This window comes from Amyelois transitella, chromosome 11 (genome assembly GCF_032362555.1).
Source record: "Amyelois transitella isolate CPQ chromosome 11, ilAmyTran1.1, whole genome shotgun sequence".
Classification (NCBI taxonomy): domain Eukaryota; kingdom Metazoa; phylum Arthropoda; class Insecta; order Lepidoptera; family Pyralidae; genus Amyelois; species Amyelois transitella.
This window is the reverse complement of record NC_083514.1, coordinates 7,935,670-7,958,928: the sequence shown is the minus strand read 5'-3', so window position 1 is coordinate 7,958,928 and position 23,259 is coordinate 7,935,670. Positions and strand designations below refer to the sequence as shown.

At 34.4% G+C, this 23,259-nt stretch overlaps 1 protein-coding gene across 1 annotated transcript; it reads right to left on the bottom strand.

Annotated features, from left to right (window-relative positions):
• Positions 1 to 1,011: 1,011 nt before the first annotated feature.
• LOC106141216 (axotactin) lies at positions 1,012 to 17,230 on the bottom strand. The gene is made up of 29 exons (XM_060946650.1): positions 17,125 to 17,230; positions 16,616 to 16,835; positions 14,474 to 14,610; positions 14,081 to 14,232; positions 13,921 to 13,984; positions 13,442 to 13,726; positions 12,332 to 12,438; positions 11,122 to 11,736; positions 10,707 to 10,887; positions 9,509 to 9,626; positions 9,055 to 9,203; positions 8,475 to 8,677; positions 7,953 to 8,164; positions 7,393 to 7,607; positions 7,107 to 7,280; positions 6,655 to 6,880; positions 6,332 to 6,579; positions 5,805 to 6,233; positions 5,348 to 5,551; positions 4,837 to 5,054; positions 4,304 to 4,383; positions 3,969 to 4,081; positions 3,548 to 3,751; positions 3,052 to 3,245; positions 2,585 to 2,737; positions 2,096 to 2,212; positions 1,766 to 1,910; positions 1,483 to 1,631; positions 1,012 to 1,146 (listed from the first exon to the last, which is right to left on the bottom strand). Exons 1-29 carry the CDS (start codon positions 17,228 to 17,230, stop codon positions 1,027 to 1,029), a joined length of 5,538 nt encoding a protein of 1,845 aa, XP_060802633.1. The 3' UTR covers positions 1,012 to 1,026.
• Positions 17,231 to 23,259: the final 6,029 nt, after the last annotated feature.

The following is a 23,259-nucleotide window of genomic DNA, read 5'->3' as shown; positions in this document are numbered from 1 at the left end:
TTTTTATTACCTACGTCCTTGGGTTAAAGTGTTATCGGGGGGAATTCCCGGTCAGTGATCTCGAGACTTAAACGGGATAAGAATGTAATATTGATTCCATCGTTCAAACGCGGCTTTTCAGTCTTTTCAATAATGTTGGCTCTGTCTACCCCATATGAGAGTGACTGTTCCTTTGATTAGCTTGGAAATATCTTTTTTTATTACCTAATGAGGGGGGGGGGGGGGGGAATTCCCGGTTAGAGATCTCGGGTTCTTCGGACTTCCCCTTCTCAAAGGCAATGGCTGAATTTTATGCAGTTACACCACTTCTGTACTACTACGTGTCTACGTCACGGATATTTACCTAGGTACATGATAAACGCAGTAGTAGACACGTAGTAGTGAAGTGGTGTAAAAACATATATTTTTTAACTTTATTACCTTCCTAGATATTACTTACATAGAATCCTTTAAAACTTTTTAAATTAGTTTGTTTTCAATTGTTTTTCCTATAATTTATACCTATCTTATCTTTAATTTAAACCTTCTTTCACCATCAGAGGGCCTTGATAAATGAAATTTGCGCTCTGCTCTGCATTCGTTATTTATAATTTTTTCCCTCACCAGAAAGAGCATCGGTTAGCTTGCACGCTAATGATGTATAGTAAGTATAATTAAAAAATCCACACATACTTTTTCTACAGGTTTATAGAGTTTGTTGTACAGTCGGCTACAGAGAAATTTGACCTCAAGGTTTTTGTTTGTATGAACCAGGAGGTCATGTTATTCTACAGGCGTTTGTTCTGAAACGTAAAAAGACAAAGTGGTTCTCTTAGGTGGACATGTGTAATGCGACAGAGATATCGATTCGAAATTCCGCAGATTAGCCCTTACAGACGAACAAACAATTAAAGTGATTAACTTTCTCTGTAGGCATGCTTAATTATTGTAGAAGTAACATTAAGAAAGTAAAGAAAAATCAAACACCAATATTGAGATTGTCTAAAGTACTTTTATAATTAAAAACAAAACAGGTAGAACTCTATTCTAAGCACTAAGAGTAAGCAGTTCATTGGAACCATCTTCATCAATTTTGTAGGGTAGTTGTGTTGTCAGTGTAGAAGTTGGCGGTCCTTTTTGGTCTCTCATGTTTTTAGTTGGCGGATTCTGAAAAATGTATAAAGTATTTTTTTTTTGTTTGGAATGTACCTAAACTCTTCCTACAAATCCAAATAATGGTAATGAATGATTTAAAATAATTCTACATTTTCTGTTTGGCCTGTGTCTTGAATTTTATCTTTGAACAAAGATATTTATTTGTTGTGAGAAATTAATTCAAAAATACTATATGTTATATAATATATACTTTAAAAGATAAAAATCTAAGTCGCAGAAGAATAAAAAAGGCCGTTTTTTTCATGCCCTATCCTATCGTTTGCACCACAGAAGCTGTGAAGCTGATGAAAAGAAACTTCACGTATTTATTGTAAATTTCATACTTACTTCGTAATCATTTCTTTCCTCGTTACTGGAATCTGACTCGTATTCGGCTTCTTCATCAATGACGTCACTGCTCTCATTTTGTTCTACATTCTCCAAACTTTCGTCTTTTTCTTCTAACGGCTCGAATCCACGGTCTTTTTCCAAAAGATCTGGGCAGAAATTAAAGAAAATTAAAGTTTTGTTCGGAAGATATGTCACAGAGCGAACAGGTGCGAATTGAATCTTGTATACGACACCTTTGTTATTTTGTAAGGATTTTAAGTAACTTAGGATTACATATTACCTTTGAACCTCAGGGAACCTCTCCGAACAATATTCGAAGGTTTTTCTTCAACATCAACCTCCACGATCACAGTAGGAACTACATCTATGGTAACACCGTTTGTTCTTTTTTCTCCATCGGTATTGCCATCTACGTCTTTGGTAAGCTAGAAATCAAATCAATGAAATAACAGCTGAAGTACAAAGTTAATTTCAATATTATCATCGTGCCTACTATTTCAAGAGTCTTTAGTCCTTATTGAGTCCACTTTAAGTACTTTTTAGTTTAGGGAGATTTGATCAAGGTGACAATATAGGGTTGCGTTCGGGAATTTAATCATGAATAACTTACCTGTAAGAAGCTGACAGTGTCCTCTTGAAGTTTCGACGCCTTTTCTTTACTTCTCAATATAGTTTCATCTGTTTCCTTTTCTAGTCGTAACTTGTGGGCTTTGTGGGTTCGCCACATCTGATAGTAAATTGTTTGATAATATATTAAGATTTATCATGCTATTTTAGGTGTTTTGAAAAAAAAATATTTCTGAATAGTCCATGTCCTCCATAAAACATTAAAAAAATCACAATTAATGCCTCTCAGTCTCTCTTTATCTTAGCTTCTCAGACTGAGGATCAGAATCGCTATTCAGAACATTGAAATCAATGGCTTTCTATTTTGACGACTTCCTTTTCTAATGGCTATATACTAAGAAAAGCATGACGTATCTTTGTAAACCTATTGTCAAAGATTGTACAGAAAAGAGATCAATGAAGCGACAATGTGAGTGCTTTGCACAAGATTAAAGTACAAAATTCACGGAACAATTTTTATCTTAATACTTACATGTGACCCGCAGTAACAGAGTCCCAGCAAGAATATAACGATCAATGCTATGAAGAATTTATCAGTGTTCTCTTCTTCAGCATCTGGCTGTTGGTACAACGAGTCATAGGGAGTTCTAGATGGAGGATCTTCTACCCAGGTTTTGTCGACACTCTAAAATAATAGAAAACACTTTCTATAAAATGAAAATTTTGAAATAATGCTGTAGGTAGTGTCATTTAATAAGTTCACCCACAATATAGAGCTCTGAATAAAGCTGTGGCTAGAATGCGTCTAAAGTCATATACGTAAACAATACGGTTTATGTATTTAGTAGCCAATATTTGATATCTGAATCTGGAGAAAGAGTATCATTAGAGTAAATAGTTTATTTAATATTTCTGATCTTAATGTATGATCTACTCTTAATTCTTTCCTGTTACAACGTACTTGTTATATGTACAAAGTATGATAAGTGTAAAACTTACAATAAGAAAACTCCCGTTATGCGTAGCGCCCAACTGATCTCTCTCTGGCCAAGCCTCATCAAAATCGGCAGAGCATTGGGCACTGCGAACTCCTTGTGCGTTCACTGCGTTAACTTTTTCAGAATCCGATCGAGTGAACAGCATGTACTCTTCTAGAGGTTTCATGACGTCATCATTCACTTTTACCAGGATATCTGTAAGCATTTTATCTTTACACTCGTACTCATACATATCTCATATAATAATAGGTATTTATGACTGGATCTATGAGTTTATCTAGATAGAGGATTCTATTAAGATTTATGAATAACCGACCATAGTTTATGAATTGTAGAATCGCTCTGCATATTTAAATAGATTCTAAAATTCTTTACTTGATTGTTATTTTAGCAAAACCAGATTCGAGTTTATAGTTTCGAAACAAAGAGAATCCTTGAATGAACATCGGACCCTGAAGAAGCCTGTTGACATCTATCAAGAAATCCAAATTACTTACTTGAAAGGCATCCGTTGTATCCTTTGTAGATCTTCAGTCTTGGGTCAGTAGTGTTGAGTCCACCTATTTGCACTTCGTTAGATCCCACGTCAAACACTTCCCAGAGATCCTGTGGGGCTAGTTTTTCTAAGGGTATTTCTATTCTATCTATCAATAATGTAGCATCACGACCTATTCTTGTGTAATATACGGTGTGCCGTGCTCCTAAAATGCAGGAAATTTATAAATTAATAAAATAGCATGTAGAAGAATATATAAATCCCAACTAATATTTTAAATGCGACAGTAAGTTTATTTGTTTGTTGTCTCTTCACGCTTTATCTACTGAAGTAAATTATTAAGAGTCTGGAGAAAAACATAGGGTACATCTCGGTAAATCCTATAGTTCGATTAGATCCTTCGATTGTAATGTCAATAATACCGTTCAGGAAATTCCTATTTTTAACTTCTGCACCATAAGCTGAACCTTCTCGGTCTTCCTCAAATTTAAGATAACCATCTTGTGTTATTGCTACTAGTAAATAATAACTGCGCCTGTAAACAAAAGTTTTAACAGAAGTGTTAATATTTAATATGCAATCAAAAGTATTACGACTATTAAATCTATTTTCAGTATTTTCTGCATAAGATTAAGGGCAAAGTAGCATGTAAGGTTTGAAGAAACTTTGTTACAGAACCGGTATAATTTATTGTATATTTTTGCGTCAATAACCATAGACTTATTCAAATAAACATTATTTAAAAGTAAAAGCTTACTTGTTCTCAGTTTGCACCAATAGAAGAACAGTATTTTTCTGACGAAGATCATTGCTCGAGAACGCTAACGTAATTTTAACCTGAGAAGGGAAATACAACAATGACGTATTTTTCAATGTAAAGTAACCTAATTAAGTTGTTAATGAAAGAAAGAGTTTTGATGTTCAAGAATGTGGTAGACATGTTAATTATGCTAAATGAGAAAAAGCTAGTGCGCCGATGGAAAATAAAATTGGTGTGATATTGAAAAGAGGTATGCTAATAAAATTCATAAAGGCGTAAGTAATCTATTATTGAATTATTATAATAAAAACTTTTGCTTCAAATTACGCTGCCAGCATTAAAAAAAAATCTTTTATCTTTTACAAAAGTAGGAGCTAGTGCTGCCTGGCTAAGCTTATTATTATTTGATGATAAATTAAAAAAAATATTTATGTATTAAAAAGTAAGATAGATGATAGCACGTAATGATTAGAAATTGAAACCCGTGGTGAGAAATGGCGAATAAGAAAACAAATATTGATTTAAGTTACATTATTGATTATCTCTGGTAACACAAATTTCCTCTGTAGAATACTCTCTCCGTTGAAATCTGCGCCTTTCTCTTCCATACAATACTCGCCGAAGTAACTGGTGAGTTCACAGTCACAGCTGCTTTCTTGATTGGTGAAGTCTTCAGTGCATATGCCACCGTTTTTACAAGGCTCACTGTCGCATTTCATGTTGCATTCTGGTAGAACTCCAGTTAGATCTATAAATAGGTTAAGTTTCACAGATCGACTTTGAAGACATACAGAGTTTATTTTATTTTAGATCTACGAATACCATTCAAATTATTTGAGAGTGTCCATTACCAGATACTTGGTACGTTAATACTGTGACTACAAATGGGATAAATTCGTTCTCTAAATGAGTTTAATCTTCGACAGTGATTGCTCATTAGACATTGTCCTTGTTTAAAGGTTTGATACTTACACTTTCTGATCGGCATAAAACAGTTAGAATCAATCGCTCATAATTATTATTTATATACAAAAAACTTACCATGGTCTATATCTTTCTGTGCCTTCATCGACAAATCTACAACATGTTCAGCTATCTTGAATCCTCGTACGCAGCCTACATATCCTCCTTGGGGCAAAAGGTTCGCTCTTTGGGCTAAGTGTAAAGAGTAAGGATCATAACCACCCAGGTTCATTTGGAAGTAGTCTGTTGGTGGTGCCGGAGGTCTTTGTGGACGGATCACTTCTAAAGATGTAATAGAAAAAAAGAGATAGTAATAATTGGTAAAGCTATTGTATATTATTCAAAACTGACATAAATAATGTGGGTCTATTGTTCTATATCAAAGGTGCAAGGTAAGCTACTAACGTAAAAACACATACAGCAATAAGACTTAAGATTATTTTTTTAATCAACATATGTATTTTATTTCACAATTTTATTGTATTTAAGTAAATTAGGCTTATCTTCATGCTTCAATTGCATTAAACGTAGGTACCTAACTCTGGATTTATCCAAGGTTTATTTGTATAATTTGACAGAAGCTTTGCAACGGCATACACTGTAGCATTTTTATCATTAACATGTAAAGTTGTACTGTTTTCAGTTCGTATAATCGCTATTTGCACACTGCCACCTTTATTTATTTTCTCGTAAGTAACATTAATTTGAATTATTTCATCTTCGTGGTTAAAAAGATAAATAATTTCTGTTCCGTTATGTATGAATAGATGTATGAAATTGTTCAAATTGTCGTTAGCATAAAGTACTAGAGAGTTGTCATCGTAAGTTCTCAAGTTCATCAGTACGTTTTCCGTCATCATTCTCTTCAATCTATGTTTTTCTGCATCTGTTTCATTATCTACTAAGTAATTTTTCTTGAGATATGCCTCTTTAGTTTGGAATGTCAAGGCTTTTTCGTTAATATCTGTAAAGAGTAGTCGTAGTTAATTATGACTTGTTCCTAAACTAATTCAACACTGAATGAATTAATGATCAACACTGAAGTTTTTAATTTTTACTTACTTTCCTCACAATGTTTTCCTAAATGTGCCCACTGGTTTTTACAAATACATTCATATGAAGACCATAGTTCTTTGCAGATGGCTTTATTCTGACATGGATTAGGGACACACGATGGCTTGCAATCTTTTATGATTTCCGATAAATGAACAGACATGTAGCTGTATATGTCCAAAACTTCTCCATTAACTACAAGACCTCTAAAGCAGCCTATAAGACCTTGATTTACAGCAGATTTTTTAAAGTGCTCCCTGTGAAATAGAGAGTTAGATTGAAATGTTGTGTGAATTGTTGTAACTTTAACATTAACGATTACAACGACTTACGCAGTAGCACCGCCAATAAACATAGATCCTTCAAAGGGTCCGAATTCTTCTTCCAGCAACAAATTCAACATCTGATATTCCGTATTCAGCATGAACCTTACGTGATAGAAATTGTAATCTATCCAAATCTTATGCCATTCACCTCCATTTAGTTTCCTTTTGGAGTTAATCACTAATTTTCTAGTTGTGCCAGTGTTAAGGGTAAAGTTGAATGTTAGTTCGTGCTCTGAAAAAATCTTCGTATGATTTATTCAGTCTAATAATTTTATCTCCCTTATGAAGTCAAAGCTATTAGTATAATTCTCTGGCATAATTTTATGCGTTTCATTTATAATCTCAATATGGGGTAGCGAATTATGAGATAGGTTATATCAATACAAAATATTTGAGGCTATTGATAAAAAAGAAAATTAAACTTAAATTAACAATATTTTGAGATATATTATGCTCACCACTTGTCAAAGCTACCATAAAAGATGGATAATTGGGTCTGATAGGTGGTTGGAACAATAAAATGGCGCTGGTGCCAGTGGTCCTAAAACTGAACGCGATGTCTCCTTTACGCCACCCTGGGACTTCGATGTACGATTGGGAAGTTGTGAATGTTACCACGTAGCGTTGGGTGTCTGAAATTCAAATGTAGTCAAATACATAGAGATAGCTAATTACCTAAATACTTTCGGTGACTGCCAAATTTGAATGATAAATTACTTACTAATTGATTTTCTAATTACTTACTAGTCTCAACACACTCCAAAGACCCCAAAGTGATTCTACCCTGAGCTTCTTCAGTCAAATCCTTCTGTTGTAGGAAGAACATCTCAGTAATGCCCAAACTCTTCGGATCTACGAAGGTGCCTTCATCTGAATGCCATTTGCTCTCATTGGCGTCGCAGTTGCAAGACTGTGTGGGGTTTACACAAGTGGCATTGACACCGCAGGGACAGTATCCTCTGTAGGAAAAACTGCTTGATATATTGGAAAGAATGTAGTGTGGAATTTAATAAAAACCTCTGGAGGAGTTAATAATGAAGAAAAAGCGAATGTATTAATGTAGAAAGTTATAGAGTAACGTTTAATAATTAGAACTAAAAGCAAGAGGAAAAGTAAAGGTAAGAAATAACAGTCAAACAGAAAATCATCTTCGAATAAGTTAATAAGTTAAGAGTTGATTTATAGGAAAATGTTGCGGCGATGTTACTGAGAAGGACGAAAAGACCTTCTTAAGGTTCATTTATCTGAGTGCGTTTTGAATGCGAAAAAGTAGGTTACAAAATAAATAAAAAAATTGCCATTACCTTTTTACGTTTCCTAGAAAATCAACGGTGTCATTGGAAGATGATATAAACCACGTTGCGCTGTGTAGTTCCAAAGGTGCCATATTGCAGTCATATTTAATGTATTGACGACAATACAATGAATGGGATATCAACTCCTGAAGCATCTCTGCAGTAAACTCCCTGTATTTAATTTTAAAACTGAAATCTTGGCCTAGAGCTGAACGTACGTCCTTGAAAAATAATGTTAATAATGATAGTCAATTATGTAAACATAACACATTGTTGTTACATCGTTCTATAATGTCTGAAAATTATAAGTGGTAGCTTAGAATCTTACATGATAGAATAAAGAGATTTTTTGCTGAGCTTTCTTACCTAAATCTTGTGTTTTAATTTAATTTTACTACCCGGCTCAATCTTGGGTTTGATTGTGATTTCCTTTTTGAGTGAGTCTATAATTTGTCTATAAATTGCTGAGAATTTATCATTGCATAAACCACACTTATCGGATAATAACGTATTTATAAATATTACACATACCACTTGGCTAGGTAAGTTATGTTCAACAACGGTCGTTGAAGAATCTGCTTCGATCTGGAACTCGCATTTTACATGAGCTGGAGGAAATTTACCATTGCCGTCTATATCTATTAGGTATACGTCATTTCTAGTGTATCCTAGGAGAGCTAACTCTTCACAGGTCTTTCTGAATGTGGCGAAGTGACAGTTCTCGCCAATGTATCCTGTGGAAACAGGTAAGTGAGAATTATTCCTAATCTATACTTTTATGGACTTGTTTTATACCGTGTGGTTCCCGGCACCAACGGAAAAAAGAATAGAATCACTCTATCTCTTTGCCATAAATGTGGTAAAATGTGACTCAGTGATAGGTAGGCTTGTAAACCTGTCGCTATTTGAATCTCAATTTTATCATTAAGCCAAACAATAGCTGAACTTGGTCATAACTTGAAAAAACTGTTGGCACTGTCTACCTTGCAATGGATGTAGACGTGATTTTATACATGTATGTATGTTATATAAAAATTTGGTTAAATCAAACTTAGGTATGTTTATGTCTCCGGCACAATTAGCTTGGTATACCTCTATGAGTAAATGTTACCTGTATTATCACAGTTGCAAATAACCCTGTCTTCTCTTACAGAGCAGATGCCCCCATGCTCACAAGTATTGGGTCTGGTACAGGGATCAACATATCGACAGTCGTCAATAGCTACTTCACCAACTACCCGTTCCGTGTTTATTACGTATCTGAAAAGGGTTTTGATAATCAAAAAATCTTAATTATTTTGCGGAAGAGATTGCGATTTCACGTAATCTAGAGAATAATAGTTAGTTGTTAAAAGTATTAAATATTGTCAAACATTTCTAGTTCTATGGCGTAAGTTTTGGTTATATTCTCACCTCTCTGAAGCCCAGGATGCACCTGTGATGAAGTTATCCTGTGTTATTGCTAAGAGGCTCCTGAGGCTTGAGGTTGAAGAGTACTCTAAAAATTTGTTGTAGCATTTAAATATTAAGTGAACTTTCTAGAAGTAACATTTAATTTTCCAAACCTTGGTTCGATGAGCAGTCCATCGATTTTGATATTCCTCATGCAGCCGATGAGACCAAGATTTGCTGATTTAAGGCCGCTACCGATAACTATTTTGTCTTGTAATTGGAAGTCTAGACCTGAAATATTTTTAAGAGAAGTTTTTTAAAAGATTTAAGTCTTCCTATCTTGTTACGTAATAGTCTAGGTAATTTATATCTGCAATTTTTGTGCTGTAGATTTTAATTATATATGTAACCGATAATTTATCTTTTATTATCGATATAATTAAAGTCGCCAGTGCATTTTAAAAGTTTGTTAAATTATGGGACTCTTGATTTTAAGACGAAATGTTGTGAAATTTACTTTACATCGAGGATCCTCGAGTTTTGGTTTTATCGTAAAGAAATATCAATGTGGATGGTGGGTGGATATAACATTTGTCATGTGTGCATAAGTAATTGGAATTACAGTAAATGACTATATAGACTGTGCTATTTAAGTACATCCATAAAATGTTTATGATGTTTGTCGCCTTAGCAAAAGAGATTGGAAAATGAATAAACCTCCTTGCATAAGTTAAGGTCGATCACTTGAGTTAAAATATGTAATAGTAATTTTTGCGAATAAATTTCCATACTGGTAAATATTCATTACTACATTAGATACTTATTGCTAGTTCTTACGGTAAGGAAGACATCGTGAGGTAACTGTACAGATTTAGGTAACTGTATATGTAACTATAATCCGATATGGGTTAGGTTTTTGTAGATCAGAAGAGAATTCGTGGATCGTGGTCATAGGCGCATTCCAGGCTCCTCTTCAGAGAGATGAAGATGTAATCGGGATTAACGCCAGTAGGATGATTATTCAATTTTGGATTCAGGACGCCCAAACCAGGAGCATTGCTCAAAGGCATACCTCGGGCTCCTCAACAGGGTGGTAAGGATGCAACCGGGTCTTAAACCGGGAGGAAGAAGAGATGATGATTATAATAAATCCATAAATATCATATAATTGTAACTGACCAATGTCTTTACTTGAAAGATATTGCCATAAATGTGATTTTTAGAATTTCTGTCTATCTTTAGTTTTAGTTTAGCAACCCGCCAAAAACTTTTGCTCCGATTTGCAGGCAACAGAAGTTACTATTTATAAATAAAAGCAACGCTCTCATATCTCCAAAGAAAAAGTACCTAATGCAAATTAAAAGAGCTTACCAAACATCTGTGCATGTTTGTTATGATAATCCACAGTTAACTTGATCCGCCCCTTCCGATAGTCCAATTCGACAGTATGCCAATCATTGCTAACGTTGAACTTCACAGATTTTAGCACTGTGACGTTTTTCCCCACGTCTGGTACAAGTTCGAATCTTATTTCTTCTTTGACCATTCTCACCTAAGTGAATACACATAAGGCATGAAAAACATGTAAATTTAAAAATATTAACTATTTAACTTCAAAACAAATATATAAAATACCAGAGTATTGCATCATATTTATTATTTTAGTGTTTGAACGAACAAAACAAAACTTGCAAAAAGACATAACACCGTAAATGAAATCTAGGAAAATTAAATCAACTACAACTATGCAAGCCAGCCTTAAAAGTAGAACATAATCATATCTTACCTCCCAATAGCCTTGTCCAGAGGTGATCTGGCTGTAAGCTAGAACCGCCATGTTCTTACTCGTCTTGAAGTCAAATATCAAGTTTATGCTGTTACTCTGATTCAATGGCCACCAAATATGGGAAGTCGCGAACGGATACGTTATAGGAATTACTTCTATATCGATATCCTCAAACTCAGGATCCAAAACGCCAATGTAGTGCACTTTAGTATTATTCTGTTTTAGTTCGTAAAGTATGGACACGTCATTGTAATAAACATATTTCAAATTCCCAGCGAAATTATTGAAAGATCTCAGTCCTTTCATTTTGTATAAGTCTGGACCACCGCAGATGTAAATTTCTGGATCTATGCAAACGTATTTGGCGTCTCCAGGCACTTCGTATACTTCTATGATATCATCGAGATAAACAAAGACATTCTTTTCTTGTAAGACTATGGTGAGATTATGCCATTGGTTGTTATTGACTTCATTGCCAATATAATCATCGATGGGCCCATCTCCTAGGTTTATTTGAATCGCGACCTTTTCTTGGTGTATCGAGAGAGCGATATAGTGGTATTTATCATCGATTTGACCGCTGGCATAAAACAGGGCTGAGTCATCGAAACGGGTCTGCAAAATTATTCATATAAGGCACACGCCTAACTCATTAAATTGTTAGAAACGGTCAGAGTCTAGACACAATTACAATTTTTGGATATATATATATAGTGTTGTTACCATATAATAACAGTATAAAATGTTAATGATTTTTGTTTCAAGGTAAATATGTTAATTTAGTTGTATTTTATTTGTATTACACAAAAGCAACAACGTCATAATAAAACAATTATAACGGACAGTCAATATTTTGATTTAGTAATTTTATATTTTTCACATCTAACATCTTAGAAAGTTATGCATCTTAATATTTTATACAGCTGAACGTGGTCTTTCAGTGTTTGCAGGACTGTTGGCTCTGTCTACCCAGTAAGAAATTAAGACGAATATTTCTGCTGTAATGTTAAGCTTCATATTTTTTACCGTTTTAATTACAACAACCTTAAATAAACCATTATAAGAGACTGCCATTGTTTTTGTACTGCGCATGGCGCAGGTGCATCTAAACCAATTTCAAAGCCAACAACAAGAAATATCTGATTATAGTTTTCAATAAGTTGCACTTACACTTAAACTTTCAACTTGATTACATAATTAAACATTTTACCTTAAAGTGGAGGCTGACTCTCGTGTTAGTCGAATGCACCCGGTCTTTCCAATCGTAAACCCGATAAGAGACGTAACTGGAACCTCGTAAAGTGAGCACGGTGGCCGCTATGACGTAATCGATAATAAAAATATTATTCGAGAAAGTCTAAGAGATAGTGTGTATGCACAACATAAAATAAAACCTGTAGATTACAATAATATTGTTATTCAATCAATTTATAAGGCTAACAATAACAATATCGTAATTTTTTTACGGCGCGTAAATATAAATAACGTTATTGTTATCTTCAATGTTAAATTAATTTTAATGTAAAAGAAACCTTATTTTAAACGTACAAAAAAAAAGTGCAATTACTTATTGTCTAGTTGAAGGCCTGATTGCAGGCCAGGCGGTGCAGAGGTAGTATTTTTATTATTTTTGGACCACAAGTTACTAATTTTGCGATTGTCATGTACCTTGGATATTTATTTATTTATAAGTATTTATTGTAAAATATTATCGTTCATTGAGTTAGTGTCCCATGTCCCGAGCTAACAATGGGGATCAATCTTGTAATTTGCACATATTAGGTACTTTAGTTTGACTCTGGGTCCAATTACAAGAATTTGAGACATAAGTTCTAGCCTGACATTATTTATATCAATTATCGACAAAAATCTAATATAATACGTAGTTAAAAATTAGCTAATTCAAATTATATTAAATTATTAAAAAAATTACGTGTAAAAGAAAATTATGCTGATATAATAATTATAAAGTATCTAGTGATTGTTTGGGTCCAAAAATAATTTTACTTCCGTCAATTTGATAATGCGGTATAATATTAACTTACTAAAAATAACATACACATTGTCAATTAAATGACTTCCGCTTTCGTGTTGATTTTAAACAGTCTCTCACGGATGTAATAGTAACAAGAATGCATTTCATTATTTATGTTATAATTTCTTTAGATTAGCAAAAACTTTTGAAATCAGATATAATGGGAGATAAAATTGTTGCACTTCTTATGAATGACAACTTTTACCATGTACAAACAATAAATTATTTTATAATGAATGAGAAAATACTCCAATGCTATTTTACTAACAACAGCAAAATACTTACTGTAAACATCGCACAGTTGTTCCTCATACAAAGTTCCGAAGCAATCACACCTATAACCGTTATACTCATTAATACACCTAGATCCTTCAAAACATAGGTTCTCCATCGTCCTACATTTATCTATACAACCTTCTTTAACGTTTTCGTGTTTAGTTGCGATCAGAGGAACTATGGGAAGAAGGTCTGAAGCAGCCTTCCCTGAACTAAGAACCATGTCGCTGATACAACCGACAAATGATTCTATTATATATTTTACGCCGTGGAGTTTTTCTTCTGAGCTTAGACCTGGAAACGAATAATAGGTATTTGTTGGTGCGTTATGGGATTCATAAGGAACTACTTCCTTAGTTATGCTACTCGTTCCTTATGAATATGTTTAAAAATATAAGAATTATCTTAGACTATATTTGGGGAAAAATAAGTGAAAGTCAAAAGGAAATTTACAGAAAACAATGACCAAAAAAATATATATCACATACCTCCTATGAGAATTACTGAAGTCAAATTGTCCGTTATTCCGTAATTTGTATCAAAACTGAGTCCCTGAAAAATTAAGTTGAATGATTTACGACAAGACTTTTTGTTAAATTTATGTAAATTAAAGTTTTAAAAAATGGTATGCTTAACTCATAGTTTTACCTTCAAATACACCTCTTCCTTGAGCTGATCAACTTTAGCAATGAGCCTAGCGCCGTGTACATCTATAGTGACCACGACATTATGCCATTGATCACGGTTCAGAGCCCGACCAACTGTCACAGATGTCAAGTGCTTCCCAAAAACGTGAACAACTGAAACAACACGGTAACTTTGAAGTCATTGTATCCTTTTAATTAGACTGTGGCCATGACTCTGAGTTGTTCTGGATAGGTCAAAAAATGATATTCTTACTATGTGAAAGAAATGGCTTTATCAAGAAACGTCGCATATCATCAATAATATAATACTAAGTCTGGTTCTAAATTAGTTGAAAAGGAGGAAAAAAAAACTTTGTTCGAAACCACATTAGGAAGCAAGAATGTAATTTCTTACCTTTTAATTCACCTTTTTCAACAATGACGTACAAAGCATATGGTTGCATCTTAAACACAGGATTCTTTACATTATGATATACAAGTAACCCGTGAGGCAGTCTTGTGCGAAATTTGAACGATATTTCTCGGCATAACCTGAAAGAACAAACAAAGATAACATAAAAACACATGCTTAGACAGAATACATGCATAATTTTTATTTTATTTCAATTACCATTTTTTGTAGCGTCTAATAAGTAATTTTTTTGGTTCATATCGAAACTATGGCTATTTTCTTAAATAATGATGTTAAAACAAGGGGCTCAGGTCTCAAAAAAGTGTAAGTGGAAAAGTTGAGATAGTCTGTTCAATATTAATTAAAAACTAATTGTCAAAAACTTTTCCACTGAGACCCTCTCGCCATCATACTTTGGTTTCTATGTGACATATAGAATGAATTAAAATACGCAAGCGCACCACTGTAATCACTCGTCAAGTTGCAATATTTCCTCACTGTGATTTGTAATCATTATATTACATGCATTCATATTTTGATTCAATTAAATATAACTATACACATTATATCAACAACTTTTGAAATACTTCGATTGAATTATAATCCATTTCATTAATTAAATTTTGGATCGCATAAAACTTTTGACAGATATTGCAACTTAATTTGTGTCAGTATCTTTCAATAACTTTAAACAATTCTCCCATAGTTTATGAAACCTATAATTATGTATAATAGTATTGGTTGCACAATTCATTGTGTAAGTATATCCAAATATAAAATCATAAATAGAAAAATATGAGACAATAAAAATGCTATATTTTGTTTTCGATACTATAAGAGTGATCGTTTTGTAAAGCACGCATGCTTTCCCAGATGTAAATCAATCAAATGAAACTCAAAAAGATGAAATATAAAACGATGGTGACTGTTTGTTGTGTTTTAAGATTTCGACGACACATTTACCAGTACCAGTAGTCACCACTTCTATAGTCTTATGTTATTCCGAATTCTATGACACGTCTTAAAAATGTCAACTGAATAAGGATTGATGTGTGACCACGATCATTTAGTCATTATTTTATTTGCGAGTGGACAAGATGTTGACATTTTCGAACAAATCCTGACTTGTCGTCACGAAAGAACGTGTACCAATGATCTTAAAACTGGAGACGGTGTAAGAGGAAAGTAGAAAAAAGGACTCCAGGCGTGTTATAGTGGCGGATGGTCAACATAGTCAACATAATGATAGGAACACGCAAAGATGAGAAAAAGAGAGTGCTTTTGAGAGATTCATTGACACTCGATGCTACCGAAATACGATTGTAATTTAAAAGTTTGGTAAACAAATAGGGGAAAGTGAACAACAGCCAACAATATGGCATAACAATTTCCTTTGTCAGTAAAATAGATTGGTATTTACTCGTAATTAAAAACTCTTTGTTGGCCATATTTGATATTCTAGATGGAATGCTTTGTAAACTTTATGCAATGTTGCAAGCAGCAATTTGTTTTGCCGAGGTAGACTATTATGAATTGTTATTTTGACTAAATTTATCAAAAATATTGAGTTACTAAGTTATACTAAAAATAATATCAAGAAGAACTTCATCCTTCTGGCCGGTCCCGGTTGCATCCTCATCACTCTGGAGAGCAGCTCGGGGTATGAATGGTCATATTACTGATCCATGGCGATCCTGGATTACGTGAGTCATATTTTTACACAAAGCGACTCCCATTTGACCTCCGCAACCTTTGCAGGTAAATCTAACCCGTATTGGATCAATCATGGTTACACAGCCATTTGCTGAATGCGCAGGTTTCCTCACGAAGTTTTCCCTCACCGTAAGAGCATCGGATAGTATTCAAACTAATATTCATAACTTCGAAAATAGTCATTGGTAGGTATATAGCCGAAGTGGGATTCAAACCTTCGATCACGCATTTTATCCTTACCGATTTGACCACCGACGTTCGATTATATTACGGTCATGCTGTAAAAAGGTGTTGTTCTTAGCGAACATAAAGTTTCGATGTGTCTGGACGTCTTTATTCCTGGTAAGGATCCAGTGGTCGCTATAGACGATGTTAACGTAAGACCTACATTAGTAAGGAGTACTGAAATGAAAGTAACTAATGATGTCTTACCTCAATTGAAACCTCTGTATGATATCACCGTCAAGCTGTATAAAGGTGTTGTCCTTAGCGAACATGAAAGTCCGATGATGACCAGATTCTGCGAAGGTCAGGAACCTGTCTCTATCGCTGGGAGGGATCGGTGGTATGACGGTGGCGTAAGTGGTTGAAACGTTGACGGTGGTCGCTATAGACGATGTTGATGTTAGAGCTAGCGTAGTTAGTGGAAGGACTGGAAAAGAGAACAATTTTTATGAGATGGTATATTAAACCTTAATTTTATAGAGTTTCGGTGTTTGAGATCACTGTTTATAATGAGTTACATCAACAAGTATTGTATTATATAGCTAATATTTATCAGTGCGTTTATAATTTCTTCTCTGAGAAAAGATCGTATTTTGACATTAATTTGTTGTTTTGGAGTAAAGAATTTAACGTTATCTGAAAGCGATGCTACATATAGAGATGAGCCTGCTCTGTTGCTCTTTACATGAGAAGAATGAAAGAAAACAGAATTTTACCTTTTTCTTCAGAAGCTAACTCGACTGGTAAACTGCATCGAACATCAGCTGTTCGAAGCAAAATAAAAAGTGTCATCAATTTTAATCCTCTTCCAAGCAGCGACATTTTGCTCGATTGGGTTCATTTATCTACAAAAAATATACTTAGTTAACTCAGCTTAAATAAAGTCAAGAGTTCTTTGCACCAAAAAGGAAATAAAACATCCTTGATCTTGCAATCTTTAATCAGACTAGTATCCTAAGGATTTATTTTCTATCATGTAAACTTTCAACCTTTTGGTCATAATTTAGGGTTCAAAATTGTATATTTGGTATTCACATAGGGCACGGAGCGGAAATTCGGAATCAGAGAGCGTAGTGTGGGCCGGTTGAGAAGGACCAATATATTTTGGACCTTCGATGTTTGGAAGGTAGTCGTATGATGGGATCAAGTAAGAGTGGATAAGTTGCGCTACTAAATTGGCTCAAGTAACAGCTCCGTTGTCTCGAGATATTGCAATAGGTTGACACATCAATTTTAAATTCAGTTTTGGACCTCATATTGATCCTTTACTTTCAAAATCACAGTTATTATAATTTTTAAGGCATTGATGATTGTCAGTATTTATATTTAATACCATGTGTTAAAAATAGACTTCATAAATAAAGGTTAAATAAAACTTATTATATGTACTTACAATATAGAAAAATAAATTTGCTTGATTTATCCAAATTCCTAATTCACATATAAAAACACTTCACGTCAGAGAGTTATCATTTTTAAATAATTTTATTCACTGTATAAAAAACCACATTTTCGTGCGCATCCTTTTTCGGAATACTTTTTAATTTTCTTGTGTATTTATAGACTAAAAATCCTTCTAGGTGGACAGCACAAGGATATTTTAAAATTGGAACGAGATTTTCTTTTAAAATTGTCGCGGCTGTGCTAGGTCTTGGCACCGCGTCCCCAGTCAGCCGCGCAGCACTGACAGCACACTTTAACGATATGTAATAGCAGACTATTTGTCCTCAGGGATCGCAGTAGTTCCCAGGATACGCACAGAGGACTCCGACGATAACGGTAATAAGCAGTTGAACGAAATATAAAGTTCAAGTTGATTTTGTTAATGATTTAAAATGTAATTATGAAAGCCAAAATAATTATGTCGTAACAGCTTATGCTATTTCATACCTATCACGATAAACATGACTTGGTAGCTTAAGATGAAATAAGATTAGTATTAATTATAAGTGCAGTGGAACTAAAGTCTGAGTAAGTTGTAAAAGCTACAACCAACAAAATCAGTATACCTAGACTATAGAAATACCTTACATTGTAATTTTTTCCGTCCACCTAAAAATCGATTTACATTGCGTATGCATTGAAAGTGCAATACGTAGCGTGAATGCGCCATGTTTAATTAACATTGCATTTATCGAATAAACCATTTGACATGAGTCTTTAATTTAATTATGCTGTTAATTGGCAATGAGTGCCAATTTATATCACATTGCGCTGAAAGGGTTTGGTGGTATAACTACTGCAAATAGGATATGATTTAATTTATGATCTAATTGTGATAAAGTTCTTTACATACATACATACATTCACGTTTATATCCCTAGCTGGTCAGACAAAGCCAACAGTCTTGAAAAGACTGAAAGGCCACGTTCTGTATGGCTTTATGATGGAATTGAGATTCAAATAGTGATAGGTTGCTAGCGCATCGCCGAAAGAGGATCCCTAGTTTAAAAGGCTATCGCTTAGTCGTCTTTTAAGACATCCATGCGAAATATATGGTGTGGTCCTGTTCTAAAGTGTCGGAAACCACATGGCACAACTTATATAACAATAAAATATAGAGCGATTTTGTGTATCGAGTAATGGCACCGAGTTGTTTAGATCAGTGTTTGGAGAGCTCCTTCGCAATGATTTAAAAATACTTTAGCTTTACCTGTAAGTTAGATACTCGTATAATAATCATCATCATGGTGTTTGTTTCGGCATTATAAAGTAGCTCCGCTCCGGGTTCACCGATTACCATAATCCAAGAAACAATGATTATTATAACTTTTTACGTATATCATCGAAGTGCTAGAGTTTTCGTAGATATCAGTTAATTATTAATTGAATATAAATATATATTTTATAATTAATAATTATATAGATAAACATCCAACACCTAGTCGTTTCCCTGTCGTGCCATCATGCTCTGGTCAGGATTCGAACCCGGGCCCTGCTGTGTCACAGATAAGTGCACTACCGCTGCGCCACAGAAGTCGCCAAGAGACAAGAGATTTGAGCTAAAGACCTTTTTTGAAGGACTGCATATGGTAAGTTACGTTACGCAACGGTTCTTGTCCGATCTCTCTCTAGTCTGCGTTACGCTGTTTTTAAAGCCAAGAGGAGGGTTGGAAAAAGGAACCTTTTTATTCATATTATACCTGACTTAATTACCTTGCTGTATTTGCCTAGAAGTAAAGGTTTATGTGCCGTGTGGTTACCGGCACCAATAGGGACCACTCCATCTCTTTCCCATGGATGTCGTAAGAGGCGACTAAGGTATATGCTTACAAACTTGGGATTCTTTTTTAGGCGATGGGCTAGCAACATGTCACTATTTGAATCTCAATTCTATCATCGAGCCAAATAGCTGATCGTGGCCATTCAGTCTTTTCAAGACTGTTGGCTCTGTCTACCCCGCAAGGGATATAGACGTGGCCATATGTATGTATGTATGTAAAGGTTTATATCTCGACAGTACAGATGCATGCGTCAGGCGGCCGACCTCCGTCAAAATGGCAGTGACCACTTGCGCCTACGCTTGCATTGCGGATACACTCTGTCTTGCACGACATCCAGGTGGGTTTGTGTTGTATTATTTGTCTAAAGTTCTGATGAAATGATTGATATTATGTGGATGAAGCGAAAGAGACGAGGAGGGGCCGTGGCAAGCGGCAAGATATAATCTCTCACTAAATCCTCCTATTCAAGGCTGTCATTGTACTTACGCCATATATGTATGAGAACATTAAACTTGACTTAAATATATTCTTATATAGTCTTAGATATATTCTGACTTATACTACAGAGAAGAGAGGACACAGCCGACACTAAACCAGCTTTACTCTCTTGAATGATTAAAAGCTGAGCTGGTAGTACTATAAAAGATAAAACTCCACAATCTCTATTGCTAGTAAACAAATTCAGTCACGAAGGGGTTTGAATTTTATAGCCTTTCAGTGAAGGCTTCGAGGAATTGAAAAAAAGCTTTTTAGGCCAGTTTAAGGATGAAACTCTCAAATTTCTCTGTGTAAGAACTGAAATCTATTACATTTTTATTACCGCGCTTCCAAAGTTGGATGCCAGCAGACAAAAGGCATACTTCTTCTATACTAAAATGCTAATTAGAATCCTAACTATCTACATATGTTATATATGGTGCGTATCTGGTGCGTATCATTAATTCAGGACTTCTAAATGAAGTCTAGTGGAATAAACGCTTAATAATGGGGAATAAACGCTTAAAAATAACGCGCACTAAAAGTGCGCCGTCCAATAAAGTACTCGTAGAATACTTTTTAATATCTTGGTTCCGAATTCGTAAAATGATAGTTATTTACTCTATTGATTCGTAAGTCGTGATACCACGATCTTTGAGGCGCACTTTGTGTAGACATTTTCACGCATTTTATTGTATTGCGATGGAATACTATCGATTTGCAGAAAGCGTTGAGAATCGTTTTCACGTCCAACTGGTATGAAAGTGCGTATTGTTTGAAAAGTCATTTCTGTTGGTAAATAGGCCTCGTTTTAGGATAGAAGCGTGGAAATTATCTGCTTGAACCGATTTCCATAATTAGATATTAAATTAGACATGGAGAGGTTATTGTTTGAAAAAATAAATAGATATGGCCTTGGATTAAAAGCAGCGTTTTATTTCTGATCGAGCGAAATAAAACAAATAACATACGACACGTCTTTATCTCTTACGGGGTAGACAAGAGTTAGTAGTCACGTGATGGAATTGAGATTCAGAGAGGTACAAAACAAAATTGATAGAAAAGACAAGGCTCGTTGATAGTTTTTTTCTGGTAATCTGTGCTTTTCACACCTTTTGATGTTAGATATAGAAATATAAAATACTAGAGGCCGTCTAAGACGTCGTTCGCGTTGAAACTCTATCAAAAAGTAACAATCAATCCCGCGAAATTTCCGGGATAAAAAGGCTACCCTTTGTGTTATTCTGGGGCTTCAGCTACCACCTACATAGCAAATTTTTGTAATCGTATCGTAATCAGTTCTGTAGTTTTTACATACTCACAAACTTTTACATTCATAATATTCGTAGGATAGGATGATTAGTTGCATGTAGGGAACCTACTTGTCTGCAGTAGAACTTGCGGAGTAGAAGTAATATAGCGGACCACGTCAACTGAGATTACACCATATATCAAGTTTTCACCAGATGAATGACTAAAAATAAGCAGCATAGAAGCAAAACAAATAAATTTTATTGTTGTTATATAAGGCCGATGTCAATGGACTGGACACCCTACATCTAGTGATGTGTCAGTGCGGATGCGTCACTGACCTCTACGTAATAATTTTATGGACTTACTCTGGACTTGATATTGTATTGATGTCAAAAAGAGCCCCCATTGGTAATTCTTATTTTGGCGCTGACTGCGTCAATATTGCCCCATGGCCATCATGTAAATACTTGTGGAAAGTTAAGTTAATTCGATTCTTCTTTGATATCGAATCTAGGAAGTTATTCTCATGTATTAACCTTAAATTATATATCAAAAAAAAAACAAAAATCATTAAAGTAAAATAAAAATGTACTAGGTCAGGGTACTGAGATATGTACACGAACTAACAATATAAATGCCAAAGAAAGTTTATTTGATTGTTTGCGTTATCGACTTAAGCAATTTTCTTGTAATTTTGCGTGAGTATACTTCTATTATTTAGAGTCTGCAGATGGACATAGGGTACTTTTCATCCCGGTAAAAACCAAAGTTTCCATGAGATTTCCAAAAAAAAAATATTGTTTTGTAGGCGGCGCTGAGTTCGTCGCTTTTTGTAATTGGCGCTAAATTAGCTCGGGGAATCTGCGGGTAAAAGCTAGTTTTAATATATTTTACATAGAGCAAAACTTGCTGTCATTTAGTAAAGAATATTTAGTCCAGTGTATTATCATTCAAGTCAGTGGGCTGCAGCCTCTCTGTCCGTGATTATCGAGTGTTGCGATCGACCCGAATGCATGATACACAGCATTGTCTGCACGCAATCACTCAAAAACAAATACTTGGTAAGTACTTGGTATATACTCGTTGCGCTAGTCGTATGCATAATGTCGCAATGGTTTAGGATTTTATGTATATGAAGCAGATATAAAGAACACACAGCCGATTAAAGATGTTACCGCAAGGTAAAATAGATTTGAAGGTGTATGATAAATTTTACCGTGTTTTTACTAACTCTTATTAATATCCTCTTGCATTCATCCCGAGTACATTCTCCTTGGTATATAGAAATTTAGAAATGAAACCGTTTTGTCATGTGAAGGAATTCGCAGGCATTACCTAGGATCATTTAGAAATTCCGTTAAAAAATATATATTCCCGGAATTCCTATACTTCACATCATTGTCATACATATGAGTATGAAATAAAAACCTTGCCCTAAAAGTTTTGATAGCGCCATTATATGTTATTTTAATAATACAAAAATATACTATGATTAGATTATAGTTCGCGTGACCATGGCAAGCTTATTTTGTTTTTACTTTGTTTCATTGTGGTATTAATGTCTTTATGATAATTTTACTAACATTACTGGGTTAATTCTATAATAATGATGACATTAAAATACTCAGTACCTACTTGCAGAAATGGGAACAGTCTTGCAATTGCAAACCAATTCTTATGGAGCTATTAAAGTTGTAAGATTGTTATAAAATATGCTTCCATACTGGTTAACGAAGAAATACAGTTTCTCTTCCTTGCACATTGTTAAAGCCAATAAAGGGAAAGACTTATATACTTAGGATTCTCCGTTTAGGTGATGGGCTAGCAACCTGTCACTATTTAAATTTAAATTCCCATTAAACCATACTGAAAGAAAGAGGAAAGTAAAACTTAAAG